The 13509-nt window shown below is 42.0% G+C and overlaps 1 protein-coding gene across 1 annotated transcript in view; it reads right to left on the bottom strand.

The window, feature by feature from the left end:
• Positions 1-245: 245 nt before the first annotated feature.
• The window catches only part of PSMD1 (proteasome 26S subunit, non-ATPase 1), a 92696-nt gene continuing 79432 nt past the window's right edge, over positions 246-13509 (bottom strand). The window contains exons 17-25 of the mRNA XM_077290172.1: positions 13241-13355; positions 13045-13161; positions 10338-10440; positions 9824-9993; positions 8955-9047; positions 7626-7712; positions 5471-5611; positions 4273-4427; positions 246-423 (exon numbers count right to left, since the gene is read on the bottom strand). Coding sequence (XP_077146287.1) covers positions 4281-4427; positions 5471-5611; positions 7626-7712; positions 8955-9047; positions 9824-9993; positions 10338-10440; positions 13045-13161; positions 13241-13355 — 973 coding nt within the window. The 3' untranslated portion in view covers positions 246-423; positions 4273-4280. The remainder of the gene's footprint in view (positions 424-4272; positions 4428-5470; positions 5612-7625; positions 7713-8954; positions 9048-9823; positions 9994-10337; positions 10441-13044; positions 13162-13240; positions 13356-13509) is intronic.

The following is a 13509-nucleotide window of genomic DNA, read 5'->3' as shown; positions in this document are numbered from 1 at the left end:
CAGCTGATGAAATCAGCTGTCATGTGCCTGAAAAGGAGGAGGCAACCTATGACGTACCTATACATCATAGGTCGTAAATGGGTTAATCTTCAAATTTGTCACTGGTACAGAGAATTCTCTACTTTTGTATTTGGTATTTGTATACAATGACAGTGATTCAGCATCAAAACAACATATAAAACAAATGTAATCAACTGATTAAAGGTTTATCACTTCATTTGAATAATAAAAAATGATACAACACATTTGTTGCCTTCTTGTTTTCTAATTTTTATTTGAAAAGTGACCACTGGTCAATAACATGGAATCCAGATATTCTTCACTTTATGGGCACGACATGAAAGGGTTGCAGACATTTAACATGCAGCCTAGCTGATGTTGCTGCTTCAGGCATTCATCCAGACATCAGACATTAAAGTAAACCTACAAAGAAATTAAAAAAAATGATAAACACATAAGCGTTATATAATTGTTAGCAGGTAATCATGATACCGAATGTGCAACAGATCAAATATTTTCTGGTTACATTTTTTCAGCAAAAAGTGGCTGTAAACTAAAAGATGAGGTCACCGTTGTCTAACAAAAAATATATACATATTATACATATTATTAACCCCTTTCTTACCTTGGACGGGATAGTATGTCCGAGGACAGAACCCCCGCTTTGATGCAGGGCTCCGCGGTGAGCCCACCTCAAAGCCACGACATGTCAGCTGTTTTGAACAGCTGACATGTGCCCGCAATAGCGGCGGGTGAAATTGTGATTCACCCGCAGCTATTAAGTAGTTAAATGCCGCTGTCAAACGCAGACAGCGGCATTTAACCGGCGCTTCCAGCCAGGCAGCCGGAAATGAGCGCATCGCCGACCCCCGTCACATGATCGGGGGTCAGCGATGCTTCTGCAGAGTAACCATAGAGATCCTTGGGACCTCTATGGTTCCTGATCGCCGGTAGCTGTGAGCGCCACCCTGTGGTCGGCGCTCACAGCACACCTGCATTTCTGCTGCATAGCAGCGATCTGATGATCGCTGCTATGTAGCAGAGAAGATCGAGTTGTGCCAGCTTCTAGCTTCCATGGGAAGCATGGCAAAAGTAAAAAAAAAAAAAGTATAAAAAAAATGTGAAAAAAATAAAAAAAAATATAAAAGTTTAAAAGTTGTGCCAGCTTCTAGCTTCCATGGGAAGCATGGCAAAAGTAAAAAAAAAAAAAAAAGTAAAAAAAAAAAAAAAGTAAAAAAAAAAATGTGAAAAAAAATTAAAAAATATATAAAAGTTTAAATCAACCCCCTTTCGCCCCATTCAAAATAAATCAATAAAAAAAATATCAAACCTACACATATTTGGTATCGCCGCGTTCAGAATTGCCCGATCTACCAATAAAAAAAAAGCATTAACCTGATCGCTAAACGGCGTAGCGAGAAAAAAATTCGAAACACCAGAATTACGGGTTTTTTGGCCGCCGCGACATTGCATTAAAATGCAATAACGGGCGATCAAAAGAACGTATCTGCACCGAAATGGTATCATTAAAAGCGCCAGCTCGGCACGCAAAAAATAAGCCCTCACCTGACCCCAGATCACAAAAAATGGAGATGCTACGGGTATCGGAAAATGGCGCAAATTTTTTTTTTTTAGCAAAGTTTGGAATTTTTTTTCACCACTTAGATAAAAAATAACCTAGGTGTCTATGAACTCGTAATGACCTGGAGAATCAAAATGGCAGGTCAGTTTTAGCATTTAGTGAACAAAAAAGCCAAACAAAAAACAAGTGTGGGACTGCACTGTTTTTGCAATTTCACCGCACTTGAATTTTTTTTCCCGTTTTCTAGTACACGACATGCTAAAAGCAATGATGTCGTTCAAAAGTACAACTTGTTTCGCAAAAAATAAGCCCTCACATGGCCATATTGATGGAAAAATAAAAAGTTATGGCTCTGGGAAGGAGGGGAGCGAAAAACGAACACGGAAACATGGAAAATCCCAAGATCATGAAGGGGTTAAGGGGATTCTCCAGCGCCTTGGAATTCTGCATCAGTAGCTGATTACATAGTGTCGGCAGGTGGAAGACCGGACTTGCGCACCGCCAGCAGGTATGCACACAAACTATTTTATTTATTTTTTACATTAAAAAGTGACTGATTTTCTAAAGTGTTTTGAATCAGATTTTCTACTGTGTAGTCTTTTTTTTTTTTTTTTTTTATACAGTCCATAATCATATATCTTGTATGACAAAAAACAACCAGACTGGTTCCTCAAGGTCCGCCTACTTGTCAGTGAAAAATGGACAGCATTAGGGTATGTGCACACGCTGTGGATTACTCTGCAGATTTTTCCGGACTGATTTTGGTAAATTCGCAGGTAAACCGCACTGCAGATTTCCTGCGGAATTACAGCGATTTTTGTGCGGATTCCACCTGCGGTTTTACACCTGCGGATTCCTATTATGGAGCAGGTGTAAACCGCTGCGGAATCCGCACAAAGAATTGACATGCTGCGGAATAAACAACGCTACGTTTCCGCACATTTTTTTTCCGCAGCATGTGCACTGCGGATTTTGTTTTCCATAGGTTTACATGGTACTGTACAATGCATGAAAAACAGCTGCGAATCCGCAGAGGGTGATCCGCAGCAAATTCCGCAACGTGTGCACATACCCTTAGGCTGTTTTCACTCATCAGTTTTTTGCCAACAGTCACAATCCGGCGAATTTTAAAAATAACGGATCCGGCAAAAGTTGACGCGGATCCGTTTTTTCTCATAGACTTGTATTAGCGACGGATGGCCTCACGTTTCATCCGTTTTTCGCCGGATCCGTCAAAAATTTTTATCCGGCGTTCGGAGAAAACAGACATAGTAACGTTTTTTTGTGTCCGTCAAAAAAACGGACAGCGGATCCGTCGGCGTCCATCGTTTGCTAGAATGGAAGCCTATGGCGCCGGATCCATCAAATGACAGAATCCGGCGACGGAACATTTTTTTTTTTTTTTTTTTTAACTGAGCATGCTCCGATTTAGCTGGATCAGCTAGTCGGATCAGGCGAACAAAAGGATCCATTGCATCAGTTTTTCACAATATGCGACGGATCTGTTTTTGTTTTTTTTTCAAAATTTGAAGATTTGAATTGTGACTTATGGCAAAAAATGTATGTGTGAAAGCAGCCTTAGGGTAAGTGTCCACGTTCAGGAAACGCAGCGTCCAGATGTTACAGCATAGTGGAGGGGATTTAATGAAATACCATCTCCACTGTGCATTAAAAAACGCATGCGTTTTTCCCGCAAAAACGCACATGCGTTGCGTTTTTTCAGAACGCAGCATGTTGCTACAATGAGCAAAACACGCAGGAACACCGCAGGTGACCTGCCAGTGACCTCAGGTGCGTTTTTGGTCAGGATTTTACCTGCATAAAATCCTGACCAAAGCCTGAAGCAAACCTGACCGTGGACACATACCCTTAGGATGCCATCAGTGTGCTGTCAGAGATTTTCACTCGCTCATAGGTTTGCATGGATGAGTTAAAAAACTGATGAGTATAATGAGTATGTGCGTGTTCTCTGAGAGACCAGATACAGAGCACATCTGAAAACATTAGACGTGTGATTGGGGCCTAATAAAGCCATTTTACTCACCCTGGACCAATTTACTCAGCAAAACTGACAAGTGAGCTGCATAAAGAAAGATCTGCCTATTGTGTGCGCTGCAATGGCCAGCGTGAAAAGTTGGAATATTCACATATTTGAGGGAAAAAAAATATTTAAAAGGAAAAAAGTCTAATATAAACCTGATTTAATGAATATGTAATTTTCTGATGACACAATCACTTTAATTAAAGCTGATCTCTCACCAGATTTCACAGTACAAACTGCATACATTATTAAATAGGTCTTAAACCAGAGGCTGCTGGCATACGTACCTTGAAAGCTCATGTGAGAATGTCTGTATAATTATTTTAGACGTTTTCTCGACTGATACTAAGATGAGCATGTTAGCAGCTTTTGCTGAACAACTAAACTGATCATCCTAATATCAAGATAATATAGCCAGTCTTACACAGTTTTTCTAAGTACCACAGCCACATCAGGTCTAGGATATTGATTGTAAAATCTAGTGACAGATCTGCTTTAATCATGTTCATAACACACACAAAACACTTGAGTTTTGTAATAAAGGCATGCCAATCACCACCCATGTCATGAATAGAAATATATCCTTTACCCTTTGCTTGATACTTAAAATACCTGCCCTATAAGCATTATTACCCATAGATCTCCCTACCTTTACTTTTAGTCATCAATATATTCAAATGGCTCTGGGGGCTCTGGCTCTTGCTCCTCCTCCTCAATTTTTGGACCATGCGCAGCAACAGGTTCCACTAGTTGTTCTTCTTCCTCACTAGTATCTCGGAGGATGATTATACCACCAATTGAAAGCTGTGGGGAAAGAAATAAACTGCACCAACAGACTACAAGCACGGTAAACAAATTAAAGATGTAGAAAGAATTGAACATTTGGAGGAATCTAACAAAAATCCTCAGCAGTTTATCAATACACAAGTTACAGTTCTATAAATCTACAGTCGCCTTTACAGAGACAGTTAAAGGGGTTGTCCCATGTGGACAATCCTTTTCTAAAAGGAGGATCAGCAGTTCCAACCCATTGCAAGGAAAGCAGTGTACGGCCGCAAAAGCAGCCTAACAGCCCCCAGAGCAGCGCAACAGCCCCCAGAGCAGCGCAACAGCCCCCAGAGCAGCGCAACAGCCCCCAGAGCAGCGCAACAGCCCCCAGAGCAGCGCAACAGCCCCCAGAGCAGCGCAACAGCCCCCAGAGCAGCGCAACAGCCCCCAGAGCAGCGCAACAGCCCCCAGAGCAGCGCAACAGCCCCCAGAGCAGCGCAACAGCCCCCAGAGCAGCGCAACAGCCGCCAGAGCAGCGCAACAGCCGCCAGAGCAGCGCAACAGCGCGCCAAAGCAGCGCAACAGCTGCCAAAGCAGCGCAACAGCTGCCAAAGCAGCGCAACAGCGCGCCAAAGCAGCGCAATAGCGCGCCAAAGCAGCGTAACAGCCAACAAAGCAGCGTAACAGCGAACAAAGCAGTGCACAGCCACCAAAGCAGTGTACAGACACGCATTTATCCTCTGGAGGTTTCAGTGGGTGAAATGTTTTTAAATGAGTTGCATTCAAATGGATGGGAGACACGGTAATACTGTCAAGACCTCCAAAGCTGGACCTTTTTACTTGTAGTGTCTTTTGCTCTGGAGTAAAAAAAAAGTAAGGCCCACATGCAGCTCAAATGCCCAAACTGCGAGCCTCTTAATGAAGGAATTAAAATAACTACAGTCATTTAACACTGCATTAATCTGTAAGCAGTAAATTGTAGCTAGGCCTCTATGAAATAACCCCTCCTCTTAATCCTTCAAGTCCTCTTGTATGTATTTCAAATCAGTCTTGGCACAATGCACTTAAACTGTACTCACGGGTTTAAAAGGTTGGTATCTGGAGCCCTCTGGCATGCTAAGCACTTTGAGTTGAGCTGGCATCACACGAGCTGGGTTCTCAAGGAGCTGGAAAATTGGTTCTGGCTCCTTCTTTTTCTCTTCTTTTTTTTCAGTCTCATCCTGAGTACAAAAATCAAGATTCACATGAATTAATGATATCTGCAAATGCAATTTTTTAACTATTTGTTTAATTAAAGATAGTAGATATCAGCTACATTGTCTGATGCAAACATTCTTTACATTTATAACGAAACATGGTATCCTCATTTGCTATATAGTACCACAGGTTTGGGGATTCTTGGAACTTTGGTTGTTTCACAGTACAGGATCATAGGATCAACTCCGATCCTGAAGAGCCACCAACAGGTCATATTTTCAGGATTTCCTTAGTATTGCCCAAATGAAATTGCATCTCCTGGACAGGGAATAATTCCATCACGTATGCAATACCAATGAAATCCTGAAAACATGACCTGTTGGTGGGTCTTGAGGATAGGAGTTGGGGAACACTGGCCTATACTGTTCTTTGAGAACAAGACAACAGGTACATGCAGAAAGAGTAGGAACACATTTTGTATTTTTAAGTGGAGCATCCAACATCTGAGTAGCCACATGCACAGGACCAAGAGGCTCATGTGTTTCACGGCTCATTAGTTTGGGGACCATAGGTATAACACATAATACAGGCCACTGCTTATCATAGGTTCCCCTTCTGTACTTTATATATAAAGCAGCTGTAGAAAATAAATACCGTATATACTCGAGTATAAGCCGACCCGAGTATAAGCCGACCCCCCTAATTTTGCCACAAAAAAACTGGGAAAACTTATTGACTCGAGTATAAGCCTAGGGTGGAAAATGCAGCAGCTATCGGTGATTTTCAAAAATAAAAATAGATGCTCCATACCATTCATTATTGCCCCATAGATGCTCCATATAAAGCTGTGCCATATATAATGTTCCATACCATTGATTATTGCCCCATATATTATCCATATATAGCTGTGCCATATAGAATGCTCTGCACCGTTCATTATGGCCCCATAGATGCTCCATATAAAGCTGTGCCCCATATACAATGCTCTGCACCGTTCATTATGGCCCTATAGATGCTCCATATAAAGCTGTGCCATATATGCTCTGCACCGTTCAGTTTGGCCCCATAGATGCTCATTATAAAGCTGTGCCCTATATGCTCTGCACCGTTCAGTTTGGCCCCATAGATGCTCATTATAAATCTGTTCCCTATATGCTCTGCACTGTTCAGTTTGGCCCATAGATGCTCCTTATAAAGCTGTGCCATATATGCTCTGCACCGTTCAGTTTGGCCCCATAGATGCTCCTTATAAAGCTGTGCCCTATATGCTCTGCACCATTTAGTTTGGCCCCATAGATGCTCCTTATATAGCTGTGCCCTATATGCTCTGCAGCGTTCAGTTTGGCCCCATAGATGCTCCTTATAAAGCTGCCCCATATGGAATGCTCTGCAGCATTCAGTTTGGCCCCATAGATGCTCCACATAAATCTGTGCCATATATAACGCTGCTGCTGCTGCTGCTGCAATAAAAAAAACAAAACACATACTCACCTGTCTTGCTTGCAGCTCCCCAGCGTCTGGTCCCGGCGTCTCTCCGCACTGACTGATCAGGCAGAGGGCGCCGCGCACACTATATGCGTCATCGCGCCCTCTGACCTGAACAGTCAGAGCGGAGAGACGCCGGGAAGACAGAGCGGCGCCCGGCGTGTGGAACGCGGACAGGTAAATATGCGATACTTACCTGCTCCCGGCGTCCCGCTCCTTCCCCCGGACAGCTGGTGTCCGGGTGCCGCAGCCTCTTCCTCTATCAGCGGTCACCGGCACCGCTGATTAGAGAAATTAATATTCATTTCTCTAATGAGCGGTCCCACGTGACCGCTGTACAGGGGAAGAGCTGCGGCACCCGAAGACAGTGTGACCGGGCAGGGGGAGCGTCAGGATCGCCGGGACTAGGTAAGTATGCCTCAGCGCCCTCTCCCCCTCACCCGCCGACCCTGCCACAGACCGTGACTCGAGTATAAGCCGAGAGGGGCACTTTCAGCCCAAAAATTTGGGCTGAAAATCTCGGCTTATACTCGAGTATATACGGTGACTCACCACTTCCATTTTTTCCTCCTCTTTCTTCTCTTTTTCTTTCTCCTTCTTCTTTGCCTTGGCTGTAATAGATAGGACAGCAGTGGAGACCTGAAAGAGTAAAGTATTAACATACATAAAAAACTGCATCTGAATTTACTAGATGGCAACATTACACTCTATTAAGAGATACATACAGGAAAAAGGTAAGACCATTAAATGGATTTCTCAGAGGTTTGTCAGAATTGTTTTAAACAACAACCATAAAAGTCTAACATGGTGTATGAAGGAAGTTCTGATATTCTACTCATTAGTTCCCTTTCAGGAGTACGGCAGTATTTTGGAGAATATCTTTTGTCAAACCCGGGCATCAAATCTAGAGAGTAAACCTTGTATAGAAACACTTGTATCTCTCCTATATGTTGTACTCATGTCCGAGTTCAGCTTACAAATACTCATGCTAAATATCACTGTGCGGAAATGACCTCACAATGTTCACACTAATCATCTGATTCTGGCAATTACAAGAACTTTACAGACTTCACAGAGAACATTCATAAAAAAGTTTAAAAATAAAATGTAGGAGTTGCATATTTTACACTTTTTCTTTAGTTCTAATGTTCCTCCTTACAAGGCAACCAGCTGGAATCTTCAAGAAATCTGGTAAGTAGTCATACCCTCTGCAGCGCCACCACAGGAGGAAATAAGCACTACATGCTGCCCACTAAACTCACTCTTTTTGGCTTTCTCTCTGCAATTACTGCCTCTGGCCTCATTTAGACAGTATTTTTCATGTATGCAAAAAAAACAAAAAAAACAGTATTTCTGTGATCAGTGTATGGTCAGTGTTTTGTATGGATAAATAAGTTACAACTCTTCTCCTGTCATTTGCAACACGGATAGTACTCGGATCCCATCCATGTGCTGTACATGTTTTTCACGGACCCATAGACTTGTATTGGCACTTTTTTACCCGTGATGCTGGACAAAAAATTGACACGTCTCCGTGATTTTTGCCCATGATCTGCGAAAAAATGAGGTCATGTGAACAGCAGCATAGATTATAATAAGTACGTGTTTTATCCATGAAGAATATGGATACAACAGGTATCTAAAACATGGATGTCTGAATGAGGTCTAACCTGGTAAATGGAGGTTTCTAGCCAAGAGAACCCTTTAATAAGCTGTGACCATGGTAACTATAAAAGGGTTATGTGATGAAAGCAGCGTTACTTTATTTTTCCTTTTGTCAATGCACTTTTTGCAAATCTAATTATGACACTGATTTCAAGATCAGAAGATCATGTATTTCTGTATTTAAATTAAATGCACTTTTTTATGCTTAACACTCACCTTCTCTTTTTCCTTCTCCTTGGGTACTTCTAAGGGGGCTGGGTAGGCAAATGTTGAAGGCTTGCAATTCGATCGATACTGAACCTTTGGCATCTAAATCAAAAATAACAGACAAATTGTAAGCAAACATAACTACACGTTTAGAACAAAAATGTTTTTTAATTAAATATTTTGTGATAAATCTGAATGTTCTTTACAAGTTTTACAAAATTGCCGGTCGTTAGGATGTGCTGGCCAACTTGTCGTAAGATTAGGTGAATTGGCTGTATAAAATGTATTCTATGGACCAGTAAATATCAAACTGGGAAACATTGGGACTTGCTCATTTCTAGTGCTAGTTCATAATTTGCAGAATTACATGGCACAATATTAAGCACTTTCGCACTGGAATCCATCTTCTAATGTGCTGGACAGGATAAAAGCTGTGCTTTAATGAAATGCATCAGTGGCCTCAGCATCTTACAGATTTGTCTTAAGGCGGCGATGGTATGCTAACACAGTGAATATCAGGAGCGAGCAATATCAGACTGAGTGCCAAACTGTACTCCCAACTTTAACCTCTTAGTTCCCTTTTAGATGACCAAGAGATTATATCTTGAGTAGATAGGAGAAACTGTTGTATCGGAGCGCTGGTGTAAGGAAGAGTTAATGAATCTTGTTAACAGTCCTGTCTATCATTACTATGAGCTGCTAATGAGTGGTGAATGATCCTGCATCATAAGGTCTGTAAGAGGATTATGCATTTTTCTTTTAAGTTACGGGGACTTGTGATGCTACAATTATTGTAACCCACTCAGAGCCAGCTCAAGTAAAATTGGCTGGGAAGAAAATGGCAGCAAGGTGCCCAGATCCAATAAGCTCACACTCACCTTAAGATCCTTATTAAGACCAATCACACAGGTAGGAGTAAAAGATAAAGACAAGAAATGTGAAAGTGGGAACCAGAACCAGAACTGAGTGAAGACTAGGACTCCGACCACGGAAGGCATGTGAGTGTGACCGGTGCGAGACTGCAGAGAGATGGTAACATTGTGTCCACCTGCACAAAGGAAAATGGAGCATTAGATTCAAAATTGGGTTTGTTAAGTAGGTATTACAATGTTGGCCATTTACAGCAAAGTGGTTGTTGAGTGGTTAAAATAAAAGGTCTACAGCCAGGATTTCTCCCGTCAGCGCGGGGTGAAGAGGGCAGCAGGCTGGGTCATTACCGCCATGAAGCCAGGTGCAGTCATCTAATATCATTATAAAACCATTATCTGCTGACTTCTAGAGAGAAGTAATTTATACAGTGACATACTTCCAGCAACGATAACCCCTTGGGTACCACAAGCGTTTCAGATTAACCAATCCACCCATCTAGATCCCAGGGCTGTTACAACATACCTGCGTCAAGGATGCCCTGTGCCAGTATGGCTCCAAACTTTGCCATCACATCATCATGTTTGTCATTAATCACCTTGGAATACAACTGACGGAACTGACTGACCTGAAAAAGAGATGATGTAGTAACAAATCTAATGATTCGCCATCATTTAGGTAGAAATGTGCACATTTCATGCAAACATTCACACTTCAGTAGAAGCTAAGTAGGCTACATTTCTTTTTTTTGGCGTGTGGAAGTACCAGTGACACCCTTGGTAAAAAGTGGCAGGCGGCGCTCGCAGTATATCATACATATTCTGGACTGTAATCATATCTCGAGGAAGCAGGACTACAATAAGGCAGATGCTCTGCAGACCTAATGCTCTGCTGGCGCCTGTCGGAAGGGCAATATTCTGAACACCGGACATGACTATTGTCAGGCATACAGCCTGAAATGGCACACTGACAAGTTAAAGGGTGGTCTTCTGGACTAACCCATAAAATGCTGGAGAATCACATTTATGCTCAAAGCAAGAAAACCATGAAAGATATCGGAGTCTGCAGTTCTAGAAAGCATTACAACAATATAGGGCTGTTGGATGCTTCTGAAAAGCCAAACTAAGAGCCTTTAGTAGAGGAGACCTCACAAGCCTTACACTAGTAGCTCATGCATGTGAAGATTAGGGGGTTTCCAAGAAGGGCCTGGAAACAGGAGGCTTGAGTCACAGTCCAGGTTCTGCTCTGATCTAACTGCGGACACAGACGTTATTATCTGCTTTATAGACTGTACCGAATGCAAATAAACAGAGTTCTCCCAGATGGAACGCTCCGGAGAGAGCTGCATACCAAAGTGGGGAGACAATCTGTGTACGAGGCCGCGCATGGGAAGGTAGGCCTACATACTAGCTCAGGCTTACACGGGAAGGCTGAGGTCATATTTATTAAGGTGGAAAATAACGGGGTTCAGTGCATGTGCTGCTGAGGTCTGAGCGATACAGACCATCTACTTCACTTGATCCGGATCATTGAGACCTACTAACTCCATTTACTCGGACTGCCTCTTGCTCGTTGTGGGCATCACACCTACATGTGCATATATGACATATTCCTCAACACTAGGAACATAGCTTATCCATGTGTGCATCCTCCTGCAAATGTCATCTTTCAGCCAGAATTTTTTTTTTTCATTATAATGGCTCTGTCGTCTCCTTTAGGCTATGTGCACACACTGAGGAATGGTGTGCGGATTTTTCCGCACTGATTTTGATAAATCCGCAGGGCAAAAACACTGCGTTTTTCCTGCAGATTTATCGCGGTTTTTGTGCGGATTCTACTGCGGTTTTACACCTGCGGTTTTCTATTATGGAGCAGGTGTAAAACCGCTGCGGAATCCGCACAAAGAATTGACATGCTGCGGAAAATAAACCGCTGCGTTTCCGCACGGTTTTTTCCGCAGCATGTGCACAGCGGTTTTTATTTTCCATAGGTTAACATGGTACTGTACACCGCACGGAAAACTGCTGCGGATCCGCAGCATCAAAAACGCAGTAAAACCGCAACGTGTGCACATGGCCTTACTCTCTGTGAAGTGCATGAGATTGGAGGATAAAACGCTGGATTCGTGACACAGTTTTTGAATGATTTCATTATTTTCACAGTAAAAGCTGCCAGAAATCCGGCAAGCCGTGTTTACCCTTCCCAAGAAATGTGACTGACAACGTTTCCTTCATTAGTGCACGGACATTAAACGTTAACTAAAGAAAAAAAATAAAGACTGAGGCTTTTTTTAAATACTAGAACAAAAATGATATATCACTAACCCTCCTAGACACAGAATAGTAATAATTTAAGGGTATGGCACACGTTCAGGAATTTTCGAGTTTTTTCAAGATAAAAAAGCTATAAAAAACGCATACATATGCATCCTATCATTTAGAATGCATTCCGCAATTTTTGTGCACATGATGGGTTTTTTTACCGCGAAAAAAACGCATCGCGGTAAAAAAAAATGAAGATGTTCATTAATTTTGTGGATTTTTCGCGTTTTTCACACTATTCTATGCATTGGGATAAAACGCGAAAAAAACGCGCAAAAAAGGTATAAAAAACGCGAAAAAAACGTATGCGGATTTCTGCAAGAAATCCTGACATGTGCACATACCCTAAAAGTAATAATTTACAAATTGTTTATTATGTGACCATTAGGTGTCCCTTCTCCTGGGATGATTATTAATTTCCATAATTCTCAATTGAAGGGTAAAAATTTGAATTTAGTGAAGACAGATTGTTACCTTATGGAGATGGCAGTTGGTGCTGATGAGCTTCTATGTAGATGAAGGAGGGAGGAGCCAGAGAAATCCTCCACCCCCTCCGCTATTCTACATAGAATCTTACCAGTAGTAACGGCCATCTCCTATCTCACGTCCCTGAATACAGATTTTAACCAATAGTTGAGAATATTGAAAATTAATGATCAGTCCAAGAAGGGAAATAAGCAGATTTCTTTGTTAAGATATATTACAAAATTGCTTATTTTCTTTTGCACCACTGATTTATGAAATAAAAATGAAAACGATAGTTGCTTTTTAAACTTGAGAAGGAATAATTACTTGTTTTTTTAAAGGGTGTAAATTCTATGATGGGCAGCATGGAGTCCTATGGTGAAAGTGAAAAGTAACCAAACTCTACACATAAAGAAGCATTCGGGGTAATAAAAATCTCCACCTACTTTTGGGCAAGTAACTTCAGTCTGCTGGATCATGATCAGTGCAGAGGAGATGAGTGCACCCTGACGCACATAATTCACAGGGTCGTTAGTCATCGGTTCAAGGAGGTTAATGGCTTCCTGTAATAGACACATGGACTTTAGGTCATACAACATACAAGACAGGTCAAGGATAGTAGAGCGCGGCTTCCTTGCTAACCTTATTCCCAGTGCCAGAACAGCAGATCCCAAGTGCCATCGCCGCTCCGTAACGCACATGAGGATTGTAGCTCTCGGACAGCAGGGACACTACACTTGGGCACTGCTCCGGGGTCCTGCAGAAGGAACAAGAAGAGGTGAACAAACTGAAGTCCAAAAAACAGCAGATAACTGAACTCATTGCGGGTTATAAACATTTCCAATCACTTTTCCATACACCGGAGCAATAATACGTCACCGTCAATATATGCAAAATCTTTTTTTTTTTTG

Source organism: Ranitomeya variabilis, chromosome 2 (genome assembly GCF_051348905.1).
Source record: "Ranitomeya variabilis isolate aRanVar5 chromosome 2, aRanVar5.hap1, whole genome shotgun sequence".
Taxonomy (NCBI): domain Eukaryota; kingdom Metazoa; phylum Chordata; class Amphibia; order Anura; family Dendrobatidae; genus Ranitomeya; species Ranitomeya variabilis.
This window is presented reverse-complemented; position numbering and strand designations above follow the sequence as displayed.